Here is a 20,607-nt window from a genome sequence, read left to right as displayed (position 1 = left end):
CTGGGATGTTCCCATGACAACGCAGCGCCGTCTCATATTTGGACCTCTTATATAGCCTACTGTCTATGATTTGGACCCTTCATTCTAACATTTCTTATGAAACTTATTTTAACATAACATGAATGTGTACAATGTAACTGATGTATATATTAATATCTTTCCCTCATGTTCTTTTTCTCTATCTTTTTTTCTTTTAGTATTCAGCTTGTTCTTTTCTGATTAGTATTCTTATGACATTGAACATATTACAAATGCATTTTGTATATTGTATACAAAGTTGTATGTCATAAACGTGTAATCTACGTTTTGCAACAAAAATAAAATAATAAATTAAATTAAAGTAGACCGCTCCGTAGGCACGTCCCAGTCGGGTCCGTCACTTATTGGCTTCCCCGGAAACATTTCCGTTGTGTTCTGTCCTATTTGCAGCGCGTTTCTGTATTTGGTTGTGTTGTGAACTTTTAGAGCGCGTTTCTGTATTTGGTTGTGTTCAGTTGTGAACTTTTGCAGCGCGTTTCTGTATTTGGTTGTGTTGTGAGTATTTGGAGCACACATGTGTTGTGAAACTGATGAAGATGTTTTCTTAATTTGCAGGTGTTTTTCTATTTGCATGTGTTTTCTTCAGTTGCAGCGCGTTGAGCTCTCTCGGCCACCGAAAATTTGGCTGTTAAAAGAATAACATTTTAAAGCCACTTAAATGAACAAAATGAGATCGAACGATGGTGACCAATGAGGGTAACTATGGAAACTAACAAGGCAGCAATGGAAACAGGAACTAATCACAGGAAGACAAACAGCAGGAACAACAATACACTTCAGAATAAGAGTCCCGAAACACAAGACAGGGGAATGTCATGATACTGTTTCTTATTGTAATTACGATTCAAAGTGAATTGTTCTAAATTTGCAAATACTGCGTTTGAATTGAATCATGAACCATTACAAGATAATGCTGCCCCTCCAAGTTTTCAAAATACCACTGTCACACTATTCTATTAATGTGACTCTGGACCACAAAACCAGTCACATGGGTCAATTTTTTGAAATTGAGATTTATACATTATTTGAAAGCTGAATAAATAAGCTCTCCATTGATGTACGGTTTGTTGTTAATATTTGGCTGAGATACATCTATTTGTAAATCTGGAATCTGAGGGTGCAAAAAAATCGAAACATTGAGAAAATCGCCTTTAAAGTTGTCCATTTATGTTCGCGATTGTGCTGCATTCACTCAAAAAAAAAAGAAAAAAAAAAGATATATTTACAGTAGGAAATTTACAAAATATCTTCATGGAACATGGTCTTTACTTAATATCCTAATGATTTTTGGCATAAAAGAAAAAACTATCATTTTGACCCATACAATGTATTGTTGGCTATTGCCACAAATATACCCGTGTGATTTGTGACTGGTTTTTGTGATCCAGGGTCACAAATGGGCCTGTTTAAATTTGTTAATATTTAAATGTTAATAATTTTATGATATTTGTGCATGTATATAAATAATGTTAAATACGGCATGTCTGCTCATAGAATAATCATTCACATGATCAGCACAATTTGTTTTATTTAAATGCAAACAAAAGTAGAGCATATACAGTATGTGTTTCAATTCAACAGATTACTTAACCAATTTGACACTAAATCACACAGGACAGAACAACATGAAAGTAAGATACACTGTACATTTAGCACATATACAGCAAAAAGTATGTGGACACATCTTCTAATTAACAGGTTTGGTTATTCCAGTAATTCCAATGAAGACGGACCTTAATTCTACAGCATACAATTACATTCTAGAGAACCATTCAGTGAGAAAGCAGTCCAAACAAATTAAACTGAATCACAAATGAATTCAGATCATTTTGAAAACCCATTTGACCAATTAAACAGAATGAATGATTAAATATCATCACTAAGGGGTAATTTACATGGCACTGTTTTCAACTAAAAACAAAAAAACTTGTTTTGGTGTGTTTATTTACATGACAACAGTGTTTTGGGGGGCTGAAAACAAGTTTTTGAAAACAATACCGATATCGTCTCCATGTAAACTACAAAAATGTGAATTTGTGAAAACTGACGTCATGCGCATGCATATTACGCTTTCAGTCTATAGATGTAGTGTTTCTCTACAAAGTGAGATCGCCAACTACTGGCCCGGCAGCATAATACAGCATTTTTAGTCTATTTCTTTTTTTGGATCTGTGTGAACAGGGATTATTTTGACAATGTTGTCATCTGTACGTGAAAAGCGCAAATGAAAAAATCACTGTATATAGTACATCATTGTCGTGTAAACGTACCCTAATTATGAACAGCTGATATAAAGACTGGACACACATCATATTTGCTGAAATATTCTCAGGTAAAATGTTTCTCAGGTCAGTTGGAGTGCTCATGGTACGCACAGCACGTACAGCCATAGTCGAAGGCACCACTGTATTACAATTTCAACAGGCTGAGGATAAGCATATGCTAGACTATGAATTTATTTATTTATTTATAAAGAGAACAGATATGAAGATATGTTCCTAACAAGACCTTAGGGTGTCAGAAGGGTGCTCACATGCACCCCCTTTGTGGCCCATATGCGCCCTTGATGCGCACTTTCGCCAAGCTCTGTAGTAGACTTCTACCTGATAGAAAGCGACATTACGTCATGAAAGTTTGGACGGAAGATCGCGAGGACTTAGGGTTCTATTTGAAACAGAGAGTATGACTTAGATTTTTTTTTTTTAGCAGTGTCTGAAAAATCTAGTCAATGATAGGATATATTTGGTTAACGTAACCTGTTACGAACCCCTTAAAAGAACACAGTGGTTGAAAAAATTTAAAAAAAATTTAAAAAAAAAAAAAGATTTTGCGTTCACTCACAAAAGTTTTGTGTTGCGTTCCCACAAGAAACTTTGCACAAGAAACATGCAACATGCTTGTCAGAGAACACTAATGTAATTTTTTCTTTATAATAAATTAAAGTTGTCTATTTATGCTACACCAATGAAAGTCTTAAAGTTTAAGAAACTTTAAGAAATTAAGAAATTTAATTTCTTAAATTTAAGAAATTAAGAAATTTATTCATTAAGAAACTTTTCTGAGCCTGGGTTCTCCCAAGGTTTTTTTTTTCTCTATTAGGTCACCTGATGGAGTTTTAGGACACCATTAGGTCACTTGATGGAGTTTTTCGGTTCCTTGCCACTGTTGCCTTTGGCTTGCTCAGTTGGGGATATTTTGGGGATATTTAATTTAATTTTATCAATCAATAAATTCCTCTTGAAACAAACTTTGTTGTATTATTTAAATTTAATACTGTGAAGCTGCTTTGATACAATCTGTATTGTGAAAAGCGCTATACAAATAAACTTGACTTGACTTGACTTAACTCATTTTACAGTGCAAAATGTTTGATTTTCAAACACTATTAATGTGTGCTGATTCTGATCTTCTGCTGCTGGGCATCTTTGCTCAATTACAGCATTGCATCATGCTCTGTATTTGTACCACCATCTATAATAAAACACAAAAGAATCACAGACATTAAAAAGAGACAGAGAAATAGTGATCTACATGCAATGCTAATGCTACAAATGTGGGTGTTTATTTTTCATTTTTTACAGTCTCTAAGGGTTAACTGAAATGGGAAAATTAGTACATAAGAGATTTAAAAAAAAGAAATGTGTGAAATATTTTTGATGTTAAAATACTTTCTTTCCCCAGTTTATTATGCAGAAACATGTTAAATTATATTCTGTTTGAAATCAAGCTGATGGTGATCAGTTGAAACAAGAAGAGAAACACACAATGATATGTCAAAATCTATGGCTTCTCTTTTTAATAAATAATACAATTACAAATAATGATAAATCGAAAATGTTGAAATATACCATATACTTGACAATAGCTCAGTGGGTAGCATTGTCGCCTGCATTGGGTCCCTGATCCAGGCATTCTTTCTCTGTGAGGTTTGCATCTTCTCCCTGTGTTGGCATGGGTGCTCTAGTTTCCCCCTCTATCCAAAGACAAACAGGACAGGTCAATTGGAGATAGTAAATTGCCCTTAGGTGTGAGTGTGAATGCCTGTGTGAGTGCTGTGATGGACTGGCCATCCATCCAGGGTGATTCCCTGCCTACAGCCCAAGACACTGGGATAGGCTAAAGCATCCCTGTTACCTAACATACAGTAGGACAAGTGGTTTGGAAAATGGATGGATGGGTACCTGATACCCTGTACTCCAATTCTTGTCAACACAGAGGAAAACTGGGTTCATAAAGTCAATTCACAGGGACTTTAATATTTGTAATGGTGTTTCTTTGGAATGGTGTCTGATGTCTGAATGAAGTCACATCACACACACAAACAGACAAATTATTCAGAAGCCAAACACTGATTAATCTGTCCTATCTGTACTTAGAGTTCAGATATCAGATGCAGATGTGATCAAGTAAAATAGCAGGATCTTCCTCAGCCAAAGGTATTTCAGTGGTATCTATTACTTTTCCATCAGTCTGGAGTATTTATTACAATGATAATCATTTAATAAAACAGGCTAGTTTTAAAGAAATGTTCATGCTTGAATTGCACTTTTAAATTCATGTTACTTACTCTTACTCCGGGATACTTTAATACAACCCTTCTTGATCCCAATACAGATTGCGATCCCAATCACGACTGCAATGACTGCCAACACTGGACCAGTTTTTTCCCAATGTGAACTTGGGGGGAGTTCTGTAATAGTTCAGCAAAAACATTAATGATACACTCCTGCTATTCTGACCTTATATGTTGACAGACAGGCTGATTAACATTTTATTTCATCCCCAATGCCTAATACATATGCATGAACATTTACATGAAGCTTTTAATAAGACTGCAGTACCCCACCTCACATCTGCCGGTGATCAACACCAGCAAGAGGAGCATTTGGTTGAGTACACTTTATAACACTATTTGTCATAATTTCTGGTGTATCGAGTAGGCTACTTACAACTGCCTGGGGTTCTGTTGGGACAGGAGGCTCCAAAAGACATATTACCATCAGAATCTGTTGGGACCAACAAAAAACCCAACCCAAAGTAAAATAAATGGAAATATCAAAAATAGCCTATATAAAAAAATAACACATATGTAAACCTCTTACATTTTATGAAGGGTCTTCGATCTTCGGGAGTGACTGGCTCTGAAGTCCGTCCAGGAATTCCCTCAGCCAAATATGCTGCTGCACTGCTAGACACTGGATGCTATTTAGTTATTTAATATGTCAAATGTTTGTAAAGGCAGGTAGCCTACACCCATGACATGCTCAAGCCTTACTTGATTGAATTATGTTTTTATATTTAATTTTCAGCTGCTGCCATGTTCTTTTAATGCCTGCAGGATTGCACCTACATGAAAATTAAAATGAGGTTGAATAACATACTGTTCTTCCAGTTTCACCTCTGATATTATAACAGTTGGGTAAGTTACTTGTATTGCTAACTACAAATGACATCTTCAACAGTGTAATTAGATTAATGTAATAATGACTATCTTTAGAAAGTATTGGTCTTCTTATTACTAATTACTAAATCCCATATCAACCTCAACCACTTGAAAAATACAAGGAGAGACAAGAAACTGCACTTTTAATGCTTATAAACAATATACAATTGCATGAATTATTCTTGAATTGACCAACGTGTGTAGAGGGAGAAGGTTACATAAAAATAAAATATACCTTTTAAAAATGTATGTTAAATATACAGAATATAGTCTATCTAAATGTATATAGTCTAATGCAAGTACATCAGATTTTACTTTAAATGATAGAAGAATTAAGAGTAATCCCTTTATTAAATTGCACTATTTAGATTACTTGGTAATTAATTACACCCAACACTGTATAACAGTAATTAAAATGTAAACGTACGCATTGACTCATGTTACGAGTGAGCGAGTACCCTGTGGTAAGATGGCCGCCGTGTGCGGACGTCGACCTCCATTGGCCAACAGCGCACACGAGACATCTAGCGTTTATTATATGATATCTATGCTGATTACGACCAGAGATACCGCTTGATGGCATCGTGGCATCCGAAGCGGGACCAGAAACAAACAAAACAAAAACTCTTCTAGCACGTGTATTTACCTGTGTCAGCTGTGTTGTCGATGCCTCGAGAGAAAAGAAAGTGCAGAGCGCGAAAGCACCAAAGTGACTGAAGGATTGCGGTAAAGCTGGTCGTACGATTTGTATGACGTCATTGACATTTTAAAAGACTTTTTAAAACAAATAAGTGACTATAAAAAAAAAATCGAACACCCAGCAATGTGTAATTTCTTTGCATCTCCTTTCGAATAAAACATTAAAATTACTAGAAAAAAAATGATATCCTGAGATTTTGAGGGGTATAGCTCCATAGACCTCCATTCATTCTGCACTCGTCCTGTGAGCGCCCTCATATGGAACCAGAGTGGAACTGCAACCAGTTCACAAGCCGGAAGTTTACTGAGAGTGGAACTTCTCCCCTTATTAGACATTCTCTGGTGGTGCTCACACGTCGTCGGAAGAACGGTAAAAACTTGTATTGTTCGTAAATGTTATTTCTAAGAGCTCCAAACTGTTAGGGTGTGTCGACTGTCAAGCTAGAGAGCATGCTATCTGATGGCAAAAACTCTTTGATTAGCGCCCTTGGAGAGCGGAATGAGGTATGAAGGAAAATGTGTGGAGTGTGTATTATTATCAGAAGAGATTTTGTTTAAGGAAAAGAGAATGTCATTACTTAATTTGTTTATGGGTTAAGTGCACATGTCATCAATATAAAAACAATATATTCTTTCTGTGAACAATTGTATTGTAGGCTATTTCATTTAAAGGAAGCATGTGATATTGTATTTGTCATAAAGGCTTAGAAAACACATTTCATATTGGTTATTAGTTATAATTATTTATATTGGGTGTAAACATGATGAATATGTGAACACGATTTATGTGCAAATTATTTGTGAAGCTACAGAGGCATTTTGTATTTCTTCTGTTTATTCTGTAGTTTTCACGGTGTTCATGGTGTTTGTGGTGCATGGTGCTCGTTGAGAGGAAGAAATAAATCGACACCCGTTGCGTCTTGATCAATAAATCCAAGGGGCCGCTACAATTAGCAATCACATTCGTATATTTTAACAAAATTCCTATTATTGCACCAGGCCAAACAGTGCCGTCCAAACACAAACGGAAAAACGTATTTGGATTTTACAGTGGTGACTCAACAGCATATAGTAGGAAGAAGCAAACTATGTCATATCAGGCCAAAATCAGCATGACTAAGACGCTATACACACACACACACACACTACTAGGCTACATTAAGCTTAAACATAAAAGCACATTATAAACATTATGCGTGTTTAAAACTTTAATATAGGCTAATGTTGTCACATTTATCTCATACAATCAAGATAGTAGACTGTGAAAGTTAGTGTAAAGTAGTGCTACTACTGACTGTAGTGGCTGAGTGGTTGGCTCGAGGTCATGGTGCAAATGACCCTAGGATGAATTTACTCCGAACCATCCCTTTAAAGGAACACTCCACCGTTTTTTGAAATAGGGCTTATTCACCTTCTTTCCTACAGTTAGATAGGTGGGCAAATGCATTTTTGTCTCAGTGCATGCATTGTTTTAGTTTGACAGGGTCGGCGCTAGCTTAGCTTAGCATAATGAATGGAATCCTTTGTTGCCAGCTAGCATGTCCTGAGTAAAAGTGATATAAAAAAAAAAAAAAAACCCACCTAATTACTTCTTGTGGCCTGCGTATTCACAACAAGTACAAATAGCGATGCAGATTAACACTAGACGATTTCCTATGCAGATATTGACTTGGGACTATATTAGGGGGAAGCACAGGTGAAGCACTGCTACTTGGGCGCAGAGATATCACGCCCAAGTAGCAGTGCTTCGCCTGTGCTTCCCCCTAATATAGTCCTTAATATATAAGTCAATATCTGCCTAGGAAATCGCCTAGTGTTAATCTGCATCACTATTTGTACTTGTTGTGAATACGCAGGCCACAAGAAGTAATTAGGTGTTTTTTATTTTATTTTTTATATCACTTTTACTCAGGACATGCTAGCTGGCAACAAAGGATTCCATTCATTGTGCTAAGCTAAGCTAGCGCCGACCCTGTCAAACTAAAACAATGCATGCACTGAGACAAAAATGCATTTGCCCACCTATCTAAATGTAGGAAAGAAAGTGAATAAGCCCTATTTTAAAAAACGGTGGAGTGTTCCTATAAGCAGAGGCTTGTGTCCACAAATGATGCACAGAATAGTATAGGCCGTCAGCGCCCTCTTGTGTTTATATCACCAAACGCACACATGCACAACCAACTTTACCCCCAAAAATACACTTAAACTGGTGATGTGTGATTTATCACAATGTCTATTTGACTAAATTAGGTTGACCATACTCCTCTTTTTTCCCAGACATGTCCTCTTTTTGGATCTAAAAAATGCGTCTGTCTGGCAGGGATTTCTAGATCAACCAAAATGTCCGGGATTCGGCTTTTGCTTTCTCCAGTTGCTGTTTTTGCATCGCTTTAGGTCCCGCCTTCTCGCACACCACCGTTGGTCGGTCATGTACGTAACTCAAACATTGGTCAAACTGAATCTCAGTCATTACCCTCAGCACCACGAGAGCACAAGATAGAGAAGAGCAGCGCTTGCTTATCAACACTCATCATATCAATCACTGACATAAGCCCGTCTTTTTAACGTGTCCTTCAAAAGTTTGTTCGCGTCATTTCTGGCTGCATCATCTTCTACAACAAATCTACAAGCTGACTGTAAATTCGAATTTGCATCACTCTTACACAAATAAAATCCCAAAATAACTGTAATTAAAGTTAAACTTACTTTCAATGCAACAATCTTGCTCACCAAGAAGAGAATGATCCAGAAGTCTTTGAAGCACTTTTAATGTCTGATCGCTGTTGAGAAAAGAAGCCTATAGCCTACTGTAAAATGTGTTTTCTTTTCTTTTTGAAGACATCTAGAGAAAAGGGAAAGAGAGATTCTGCACCATCAACTATAGACTAGGCCTACTTCACGTCTGCAATACTTCTTTTCTCGGGCGTTTTGACTCCGTTTAAATTCCTTAGGTTGAAAAAAGAAAAAGTAATAAAGAGTCTCTGGGCCCTATCTTGCACCCAGTGCAATTTACTTTGTACACCGACGCATGTATCATTCCTATTTTGCACCCGCGCACAGCGGACTTTTCCCTCCACAGACGCACGTCGGTAAACTAGCAAATGCATTTGCGCTCCCGGGGGCGGTTCAGCGCAAAGAGGAGGCGTGTTCCGGCGCAAACGTTCCCTGGTGCTATTTTGCAGGTTTAGAAAACAATTTTGTTTTCTAACTGACAGGAAAAAACTAGTTTAAAGTCAGTGGCGCATTGTATTGTATTGTAATTTCTGTAGCAATGCATCTTTTACAAAATGCATGTAATGCCATTTTAATTTTTTTTGTGTAAAACAGTTAATTGAAACGCAGACATTTAGCCTACCCAATAAGGTAAATTTCCTATATGCTATGTAAAAAAAAAAACAGGGAAGGAGACCAAAGACTTGAAAATAAAAGCACAAACCTGAACAAAAATCTAACCAAAAGATCCCCCAAACCATCACAACACCTCAACAACACTGATAATAAAAGTCTGTGTCTTAACATGTTTTATAGAAAGTCACTAACCTCAACTGAATCGGTTAATGACAGTGATAGATAAATTAAAACTTTATATTCTAAAATTTATATTTATAACAGTTTATTGTTTGATACTTACATTTTAATGAACAGCTCTCGTATTTACTGTCAATTCCATTTATTCTCAAATATTTTCAATCTCATCTGAAGCAATAGCTTTCATAAAATCTTTGTTTAAAAAAAAAAAAAAGGCGGAACCTGTTGCTGTTTGAACTGTGTAGAATTTTTTTTTTTATAAATCCCATTTCAATACATTTTTGAAAGCCACTTGGCTTCAGAAATTTTTATTTTGTTATTACTATCATTTAGTATAACAAGCAATTTTACATTTACAACTGAGAGACTTACAGTGGTAACTTCAGTCTTGAAGACATGTTTAGCTCAGTTTGACCACCAACTGTCCAGAGGAGAAACATCTGAGGCGGAATATTTGCCTTCATAAACGTGCATTTAATGCAAATCAAGAGATTATAGTTCAGCACAATGAACAGTTATAACTTACCTCAGGGCTCCAGTTGAGGAATTTCACCTTAACTTGCATTAACTTAACTTACAACTAAGAACAATCAAGGAGGATTGCAGAATAAATGAACATAAACTGGAGGGAGTTTGTCAGTTGGCCAATCTAAAGGATTGAGATAGTGGATAACTTGTAGAGCGTCTGACTGCATTATCAACACAAGGAAGACACTGGTGCAATAAAAGGAATTTTATTAAGAAAAAGACAGACAACAGTAACTAACAAAACTAAATGAAAACCATGAGTGGATAAAGAAGTAAAGTGCATTAGATTCATAGAATGTAGTGATTACGTTGTTGCTATGACAGAGTTATCTGATGAAAAGAAAAACTGATGAAGAGGAAGAACCTTATTCTGCTTTAAACAAATTAACAAGATTATTTGTCATTAACTGAATCAGCGATACAACATCTAAATGTAAGTTTGTAAAAATAGCCACATACTAATAATACACACTAATGCCAAGGTCTCTAGAAAGAGGTTTGGTAAAGTGCAGCATTTTTTATAGATTTACTTGGATTTTAATCTAAACAATCGTGATTTTTGAATCAGGATAATCGGGAGAAGTAGTTTTGTATGTATATGCTTCTCAGAGTTTTCTGTACAGGTTATTTTCATTAAAAGCTGCATGTAACTGGCAAAGTTCATTTGTTTCAGCTCAGTGGATGATTGACAGGCAAGTAGGCGGAACTTCACTTCAGTCTGGGATGCATTGAATGCTACTGTTGAACACACCTACTGTAACTGAACAACACTGTAGCCTATATACATTTGTATATTATGTTGTGTATATAGGCCTATATAAATGTAAATCGTTGTTTACGTTGTTTACAAAGAAAAGAATAACTCTGTCTGAATGTCTGCCATTCTTTTTTATCTTTAATTTTTTTAAAATATTTTGTTTCCTTGTAAGGCTTTTAAAATAGAGAAATTAGTTTGGCTGTTGGTCACTGGCAAAATAGTAAAATCAACATGAAAAACAAACGGGATAAAATCCTGAATCGAGATTTTCCTAAAAAAATCGTAATTTATTTTTGTATAATTTGCTTGTCTTTTGCGGTCCGTTTCGGAGCGCGCGCACACACACACACACACACACACACACACACACACACACACACACACACACACACGAGTCACCTTGAAGTTGAAAACAGCGTCTCTCGCGTGGTATTAGTTTACAGCAATCACAGATTGTGCTGATTCTGACGTGAAGTTTGGGTTTTAGAGAGGAAGGAATGCGCTGTGAAGGGAAGGAAGTTGTGCTAGACAGAACGTGGCTAGTTTTTAAAAGTTTTACCTCAAATATCTTCTTTTTATAATCCTTGGAAGCTAAAATCAAAAATAAAATTAGATTAATATCACAGACAAAAGTGTAACCAGACTAAACTTTTGTTTAGATCTCTCGGCCATTACTATCACTAGGGACTCACTCTCTCTCACTCTCTGATTGCGAATAGCGAAAAAACATCACAGACAAATGGTTTAATATTATCCCATATCGCATAGCGTGTTTACGATGAAAGGGCAGTGATCAACCCACCAATCCCCCCCCCCCCCCCCCCCAAAAAAAAAAGTATTACTGATCTGCATGATTCACATGTCATGTGGGTTATGATTTTAGGCCGAAATAACCAGAATTCCGGATTAATCCCTGAAAATGTCCACAAATGAAAAATGACAATAAGGCATAAAGAAATCATGTAGCCCACAACAATTTAACGTTCAATATCACTTGATACATTTGAGTGCTAAATTTGGCAATGACAGTTATGATTAGCAATATTTTAATTGCTTCAATATGGATGGGTTTAATTCCAATATCATCATGATTATATTCTTTATTCTTGCTTCATCTCAGCTCTGACCAAGATCTTCTCAATCCATTTCACCTGTAAATAAAATAAAACTATCATTTGTAAGAGTACTAAACCAACAATAATCATTCAATATCACTTATGTGTACATGTATATTTCTAATAATGCTGTTTACATTAGCAGTCATTTTAAATAATAATACATAAGAGCTACTATGATAAACTTTACATTTGTCGAGGCAGTGTGGTTTGAAGCAGTTTAAATTTGCTATTAAAAACATGCATTTCTGTATAATCACTTTAAATTCATAAGATGTAGGTTTTAAATGGTCTCAGCAAATCTCACCAAAATCCCTGTTCATTTTAAAGATATAAAACTGATATTGTCAGTTGAGAACAGAGTTTATATTTTAATATAGAATTATAATTTTAGATTAAGTTGTACAGACATCAGATCCTCACTCGTTTCTTAGAGTTTATAAAGTAAAGAAAGCCTAAAGCAATGTGACGTGATGCTTGTGAAAGTAGAAACACAAGAGACAGAGACATTGATCATGTGAGGCTGGGCGGCTGTGAGCTGAATAAAGCTATTGTTCAATAAAGTTGTTTGTTCCTTAGTTTTTTTTTTCTCCAGAAACCACTAAAGTACAAACCCCGCCCCCCAGCTGATTCTAGAGATTTCATAGGTCATGTCAAGCCCAGTCACCTTCATTTATACAGCGCTTTTTACAATACAGATTTTTACAAAGCAGCTTTACAGAGATAACAGGAAATTAATGGAACAGATTTTTTGTCTGTACAGCAGCTCTAGAAGAAAGTCATTGTCCAGTTTAAGTAAGTTCAAGGTTGATTCATTTCTGTTGTAAAAATCATTACACTGTAAAAGATTTTGGGTGCATTGCTTGTGCTTGTCTGACAGATGTTGTCGAAAGTGGAAGTGTGCACATACAAAGTGCACAGAGAGCTGGGATCGGAGTTCTTTTGAGGTTGTGGTGTGAACAAGAAAGGTCTGAGATCACTTCAATGCAGAAGAGGATCAAAAAAGAAACCGGATTCTCTTTTGAGTCCATTATATTGTGAACACCAAAAGGACTGAGGTCACTTTCGGCTGGTTCGCTTTCTGGTTCACTTTAAGTGAACTGGGCTTGGTTCTTTTAAAACAAACTATATGTGAAAACACCCTGAATATTCATCAGCTACTGAATATTCAATACATTTCATCAACGACTACTGGTAGTCGTATGGTATATAGATGAGACTTAGTAGACCATTTATTTATGTTATGTATTTCTTTTTTAATTGTAGGTCGGTACAGAGTCGGAAGTGACTTATTTGTTAAGTGTGGTGCTGTGTCTTTGTGTGTTGAAGCTGCCGTGACAATGTCATTTCTGGTAAAGGATCAATAAAGTATCAACAATTGCTTTAACTTATCTTTACTTTTTATAAAGTTATACAAGATTCAACTCATTTTTTAAACTCAGTTTAATGTAATTTAAGTTTAAATGAATTAAACATCCAAGTTGAGTGTACTTAATTTAAGGCAGCAACTTTTCTTTACAGTGTAGTTATTAACTTAGGGCAATTTACACGACACAGTTTTCAACTGAAAACAGAAAACCTTCAGTGCCATCTTGGCATTTATTTACATGACACAGCATTTTGGTGGCCTGACAGCACAAACTTTCAAATAGGTTTCAGAGTGCAAGTTTTTGAAAATTATATCATTATCATCTCTGTGTAAACTTCAAAAACTTGAATACGGTGACGGCGTGCACATGCATATTACACGTTTAGTTTATAGGTATGTGCATTTGAATGCGTATTTGCGCAGGTGCGCACTCTTTCTTTACGAAGTGACATCGCCAACTACTTGTCTAGCCTGCATGATACAGATTTTTAGTCGTTTTCATGGATCACTGTGGACGAGGATCATTTTTACTGATTGCCTACACAATGATGAAACAAATCTACTAACCCCTAACCTACCCTAAATCCTAAACTTAACCTAGAAGTTTGGTAGCACATCATGGTAGAGAGCATTACAGTTTTTCACAATCAGATCCATCCATGATTTTTCTGAAGTCTGAACTTTCTTGGCAGGTGACAGTGATTGACCAATGGTTTTGAATTAGCTTGTGCTTAACTGGTTTTCAATTCATTTCAATTTTGCCCTCATTGTTTCAATAAAACGTAATAATTTTTTCCGTTCACAAATATTTAAAGACTGTCAGAGATAAATGAAAGTATCTTTAACATCACAGTGATGTTTACTCACCTCAGTGCACAGTTTGAGTCTCGTATCACGTCTCTGAGCTGCTGCTTTGAGTCTATGATCATATTGTCGCTCAGATCAAGCTCTTTTAAAAACTGCAGTGCTTTTGAGTTTGTCAAAGACTGAGTTAAAGCAGAAACATCTGTAATGCCACAGTCATTTAGGCTAGAAAGAGACAAACAGACAGAGATCATCTTACTTTCACCAGATCACAAAACACATGACTAAGGTGAAATATGTTTCACTGTAAACAGTCTTTTCAGGAGAGAAAGAGAATAAAGTGTCTTGGTTTAAACGGTTGAAGTGTTTGTTAAAGAGATCCTCCACACAAGGTTACAGTTGGTTTATTGATATGATGGTTTATTGTTTATTTTATTTCTCTCACAAACACCTATTGTTTTTTTTCTTTTTATCAACTGGGGTCGTTTATCAACTATCCATAATGGATAACCGTTATGTGTGCTTTGTGTGATTTATGAAGCGTCATCTTTGGAGGTCCAGTACATAGAGTCAGATTATTTATCTAAAAATCTTGTTCATCTGAATAAACTCATATACATCTGAGATGGCATTAAAGAATGTAAATGATGAAACTTTCAGTTTTGGGTAGAGTATCTCTTTATCACTACGCTACACTTTTGTCCCTCTAGTGGTGAAAAATAAAACTAACTACTGGAGTTACTTTTCTCTGTGTAAGTGTGTATGATGCAAGTAATTTCCCATGAAATCCATACAAACAAATCTAAAATACAGTTCAATATTACAGGTTTATCAAAGTGTATTTGAGTACAGCCACGGTTTGGAAGACTGATCTGTTTTATCTAAACTCTCAGATTAATAACATGTTATAATTTTTTTTTTTACAAATGTGTATAGTGTAGCTTTAAAAATGTTGATTCTTTTAGTTGTTTTCATCTCAGGTGGTACAAAGCACAACCAGGCCTGGATATACGGGGTGTTGAGCACCTATTGATCTTTAAACCAGACAGAGCACGTCAAGCACCTCTAAACAGATGGGAAGAGTTTTGCAATAGACTGAATTACTACAGATGTATAAATGTATTTATTTGGCTTTCAAAACTTACTATTGTAGTGTGTGTGTGTGTGTGTGTGTGTGTGTGTGTGTGTGTGTGTGTGTGTGTGTGTGTGTTATTAGATTCCACAGATCTGCAAAAGGAAAGAATCAAATAACTGATGTGGGTCTCATAAGCACGTGATTCATTAACTGAACTACAGGCATATTGGTATTAGACAAAATATGATATCCCAAATGTGGTTTATGTCCATTAGAGAAGTTTGAGAACCACTGTTGTATGTGAATGTTACTGACCTCAATCTCTCCAGTTTGCAGTGTGAATCCTTCAGTACGTCACATAAGTGATTCATTCCTGTGTTTTCTATTTTATTCACACTGAGGTTCAGCTCTCTCAGGTGTGATGGGTTTGATTCCAGAGCTGAAGTCAGGATGAGACACTGTTTCTCTGTAATACTGCAATTATGCAGACTGAAGCCAGAAAGAGAAAAGACAATGACTTGGATAAATGTGAACCACCTAACTGAAGTTCCACATCAGACACTCAGTTTAATTCCCATACTCTGTTTTCAACTGTCACACTAGTTCTGTGTGCTGGAAGATGTTGTTTATTATCTTTCATTTTTCTTTTTATTTCTTTTATGTCTCTTTTCTTTACTATTTATCGTAGCAGTAGATTTCTTTTCTACATTTACACAATCAGTACATTCTTCAAATTTAACACAATAGACCTTAGTCAGGTTAGATGAAATATTTGATTTTATGTGGATGAAAATTAGGCTTTTAGAAAAATGTTTAAAATATAGTACTAAGATTTATTAGTTAAAAGACATTTAAAATAAAGTGTAACGGAAGGTGCAGAGCTATAAACACTATTACTTGAGTCCTGTTGTCTTAAAGGTCCCATATTGTCAGAACTGAAATTTCCTGGCTTTTTTCATGATAACGGAGGTCTAGGGGCTTTGAAACAGTCGATCCACAGACAAATGGACACAGCCTGCATAAAGTAGCTGTGCCTTTTCACAAGCTGTTGTGACTTCTGTATAAATGTGATGTCAGAACTACTCAGTCACCACCCCCACCAATGGTGAGTCACTCAGAAAACAACAGGCCAATCAGAAGAGAGGCTGATGAATATTAATTAGACAGGCCAAAATCGACCTGTTCTTGGCAGAGCTCCTGAGAAAGGAGCTGTAAAATATATATCGAGATTTTTTTGGTACTTATACAGCAAATATATATTCTTAAGGACATCAAAACCTAAAATAAAACTTCAGAAAGGTGTAAAATATGGGACCTTTAAAATAAACTGTAATCTCACAGTCACTGCTGTACAGGATAATGTTACTAACTCTAGTTTTTCCAGCTTGAATAGTGGGTTCATCAGTAGATCACTGAGGTTTTTCACTCCAGAGTCTCCTAGTTTATTCCAACTCAGGTTCAGATCTCTCAGGTGTGATGGGTTTGATTTCAGAGCTGAAGTCACAGCAGAATAATCTTCATCTGTCATTTTACAGCAGCATAATCTACATTTGGAGAAATGAGAAAAAGAAAATCTTCATTTTGCAAAGTTATAGCATCTCAATAACAATAAAGGACAAATTCCAAACTGCTTTTTCTGCGCCCTTCAATGGCAGAGGAGACACGATCTGTAGGGACGTTCAAAACTAAAGTGAACAACTAAATCCCTTCCTGAAGTGCCTTTCCACAAGTCTGTTAACAAAGGGTACATGCATTGTGGTCACTTTTTAATTTACATTACACTTTTATAATTTATGGTCATGTGACCCAGGGTGACGAGTCCTCGTGATTCATTTAAAAGACAGATGACAGGAGAGTTTGAGTTAACATATGATAAAAATTTGAGAGAAAAGAGGGAACGCAGCAACGCACGTACAACACACACACACACACACACACACACAAAGCATATTTTAAAAGCTTAATTATAAAATGTATATTTATTTGCAACAATCATATATTACTGTAAGCTAAAGGGCTTCTGGACGCCATACTGCGTTGTCATGGTAACATTCCAAGTGAAGATAATGAGGAAATTACATTGTCTTTTTCTTCAACAAGTGTGTTCCAAACAGCTTCATTATGACACACAAAAGCCCTGATGCCCTTAAAGTCCCATTTCAAGGACTATCAGAGTGAGAAGGGCATAAGGATGCTCACTTACAGTTGGAATTCACCAAAAAACTCAGGACACTAAGACACTAGACTCAGTGTCTTGATTTAAACTGTAGAAGTGATTTTAAGAATTATGATTGATGTATGTGAATGTTACTGACCCCAATATCTCCAGTTTACAGTGTGAATCCTTCAGTACGTCACATAAGTGATTCACTCCTGTGTTTCTTATTTCATTTACACTGAGGTCCAGCGCTCTCAGGTGTGATGGGTTTGATTTCAGAGCTGAAGTCAGGATGAGACACTGTTCCTCTGTAATACTGCATTCCCACAGACTGAAGACAGAAAGAGAAAAGACTAACTGAAGAGCTACATCAGACACTAGTTTAATTTCTGATACTCTGTTTTTAAGGCTGTCACACTAGTTCTGTGGAAGATGTCGATTCTTCTCTATTATTTTTCAACAATATATTTTGTCTGTTTTCTTTACTCTTTATCGTATCAGATTTCTGCAGAACAACATTTACACAATTAGTACACTGTGCACAAATTCTTTAACTGTTACACAATAGACCTTATTCAGGTCCATATTGAATTTTATGTGTATGAAAATGAGGTTGTGAGAAAAATTATTATATATACACTGGTACACTAAGATGTATTACTTACTAGTTAGAAAACATTTAAAACAAAGTGTAACAGAAGGTGCAGACTCAGAGCTATAAACACTATTACTCGAGTCCTGTTGTCTTAAAATAAACAGTGAACTGTAATCTCACAGTAACTGCTGTACAGTATAATGTTACTAACAATAGTTTCTCCAGTTTGCACTGTGGGTTCATCAGTAGATCACTGAGGTTTTTCACTCCAGAGTCTCCTAGTTTATTCCCGCTCAGGTCCAGCTCTCTCAGGTGTGATGGGTTTGATTTCAGAGCTGAAGTCACAGCAGAACAACCTTCATCTGTCATACAGTCTCTTAACCTACATTTGGAGAAATGAGAAAAAGAAAATATTCATTCTGCAAAGTTATAGCATCTTCATAACAAATAAAGGACAATTTTCAAACAGTTTTTTTTGCACCCTTCAATGGCAGAGGAGACACCATTTGTAGGAACGTTTGAAATGAAAGTGAACAACTGAATCCCTTCATGAAGGGCCTTTCCTCAAGTCTGTTAGTAATGGATTGCGGAGTTCACACGGCATGATTTTTAAAGTGATCAGATCACTGTTCTTTCCACACTACACGACTATCTGGGGTAACATTCAGTTGCTGCTGTGTTCACTGCACGATGGATCGGTTTGGTTACACATTGAATGACTTTACAATAGGAAGATTCACTGACAACTCTGTCTGGTCCGAGGAAAGGACAAAATTTCACTCTAATAAAATGTAAATCGCTCTCAATGTAAAAACAGATCATATATATATATATATATATATATATATATATATATATATATATATATATATTGTGTTTTTTTTTTTTTTTGGTCAACATGTTGCGATATTTTTATTTTATTTTATTTTTGTAATTTTTTTTTTCATTTTTCAAGGAGAAATACAATATGCAAGCCTTCAAAACAGTATTAATACTGATCATAATAAACAAAAAAAATATCTGCAAATATATATATGTAAACATACAAATATAAATAAAACAGTTATCAATACAGAGTGTATTCTCTCAGGCCTGGAGTCAAGTTTCACAAATGTTACCATTGCTTTGTTTCCTCCTATTTACAGAAACTATATACAACAAAACATGGGGAGCTATTTTTTACAGAAAGTTGCCATATTCCAAAATAAAGATGAAATAAAATAAACACCTTTTAAAAGAAATCTGGGCGTACTGGTTTAATATAATCAATCCATTTACTCCATATTTGGAGGAAGTCTTCCCTTAATGCTCTTAAAGCCACACTAAGTAGAAATTGTGTTTTTGTCAAACAGCGACCCCTAGAGTCGCTGTGGAATACTTGCACTGTCGTAAATATATTATATTATAACGTTTTTACATGATTGCAGCTAAATCACAAGTAAATAGTCTATAGCAGTGGTTCTCAACCTCTCCTGCAGGGACCCCCTGACAGGCCATGTTTCTGTTTTAACCCTGAAATGGCACACCTGATTCAATTAATGAGTAGTTATTAGAGTAGGAAGAGTAGGAATTAGTCAATTAATCAATTAGTCAACTACTCATTAAGCCTTTAATTAATTGAATCAGGTGTGCCATTTCAGGGTTAAAACAGAAACATGGCCTGTCAGGGGGTCCCTGCAGGAGAGGTTGAGAACCACTGGTCTATAGTCTAGGCCTACTGTATAATTTAATTTGTGTTGTTTTTATTGGAATGTAAACATTACAAAATGCCAGATAACATCAATTAAGTTAAATGTACGTCGCATTATTTCATAACATTGGCCGTTATGATGTCATTAGACATGATTATTGCAATTTATCATAATAGTTTGCAAATTGTGCTCGTTTACACTATTTACAACCTCTACGTTAGGCTTATTTATGTCCTGAGCTATTGAATGCTATTATGTGAGATATTGAAAGCTGTTCTCATGATAATCGCAGGAATCAACGTCAACAGCGTCGTCTGATATCCCTCAGGACTACGTGATAAATACACCTCACAACACCTGAGTTCAGCTGGCAAACTAATTCGTGAGGCATAGCTATCTGATTTATCAAAACGATTCCATTTACACCTGGTCACATAAATGTATTTTTGCAAAACGGATTTAAATTCGATCTTCAATTCTCGCGCTATATGCAGATTTAATGGAGTGCACGTCACCGAAAGCAACAGATATGAGCTGCATTTTATAGATCATCAGCTAAAATTTCAAAATCAAAGACCGCAATAAGAGAGAGCAGTAACAGCCCTGGTAAGATCATTTCGTTTCTTTACTTTTACTGATGAAGATTGTGTGTTAAGCGTCTGCGACTTACTTTCACTTTGATTTGCTATAGTTTGCAGGTTGGCTTGATGCAGTTGCTCATCTGCGGTGATGCGTGTTCCAGCGCGTCGTCATATCTGGATATAACATATAGCCTATAACACGCTCTCACACGTTTTTTTTTATTT

The 20,607-nt window shown here is 35.8% G+C and overlaps 2 protein-coding genes and 2 long non-coding RNA genes across 4 annotated transcripts in view; 1 reads left to right on the top strand and 3 right to left on the bottom strand.

Annotated features, from left to right (window-relative positions):
* LOC309475692 overlaps positions 1 to 11,814 on the top strand; it is a 115,356-nt gene extending 103,542 nt beyond the window's left edge. Inside the window, exon 2 of the long non-coding RNA XR_014197772.1 lies at positions 10,392 to 11,814. This is a non-coding gene — a long non-coding RNA (uncharacterized lncRNA). The remainder of the gene's footprint in view (positions 1 to 10,391) is intronic.
* LOC309475585 (uncharacterized protein) overlaps positions 1 to 20,607 on the bottom strand; it is a 518,877-nt gene that overhangs the window by 102,017 nt on the left and 396,253 nt on the right. Inside the window, exons 90-92 of the mRNA XM_082138403.1 lie at positions 18,322 to 18,492; positions 17,673 to 17,846; positions 16,728 to 16,901 (exon numbers count right to left, since the gene is read on the bottom strand). Of these exons, the coding sequence (XP_081994529.1) occupies positions 16,728 to 16,901; positions 17,673 to 17,846; positions 18,322 to 18,492 (519 nt within the window). The remainder of the gene's footprint in view (positions 1 to 16,727; positions 16,902 to 17,672; positions 17,847 to 18,321; positions 18,493 to 20,607) is intronic.
* The window catches only part of LOC309475587 (uncharacterized protein), a 454,091-nt gene that overhangs the window by 398,723 nt on the left and 34,761 nt on the right, over positions 1 to 20,607 (bottom strand). The gene's annotated exons all lie outside the window — the stretch shown is intronic.
* Positions 3,381 to 5,685, bottom strand: LOC309475684. The gene is made up of 4 exons (XR_014197756.1): positions 5,142 to 5,685; positions 4,607 to 5,045; positions 3,888 to 4,012; positions 3,381 to 3,510 (listed from the first exon to the last, which is right to left on the bottom strand). It is a non-coding gene; the product is annotated as an uncharacterized lncRNA (long non-coding RNA).

This window comes from Leuciscus leuciscus (assembly GCF_965113295.1).
Source record: "Leuciscus leuciscus genome assembly, chromosome: 15".
Lineage (NCBI taxonomy): Eukaryota > Metazoa > Chordata > Actinopteri > Cypriniformes > Leuciscidae > Leuciscus > Leuciscus leuciscus.
This window is presented reverse-complemented; position numbering and strand designations above follow the sequence as displayed.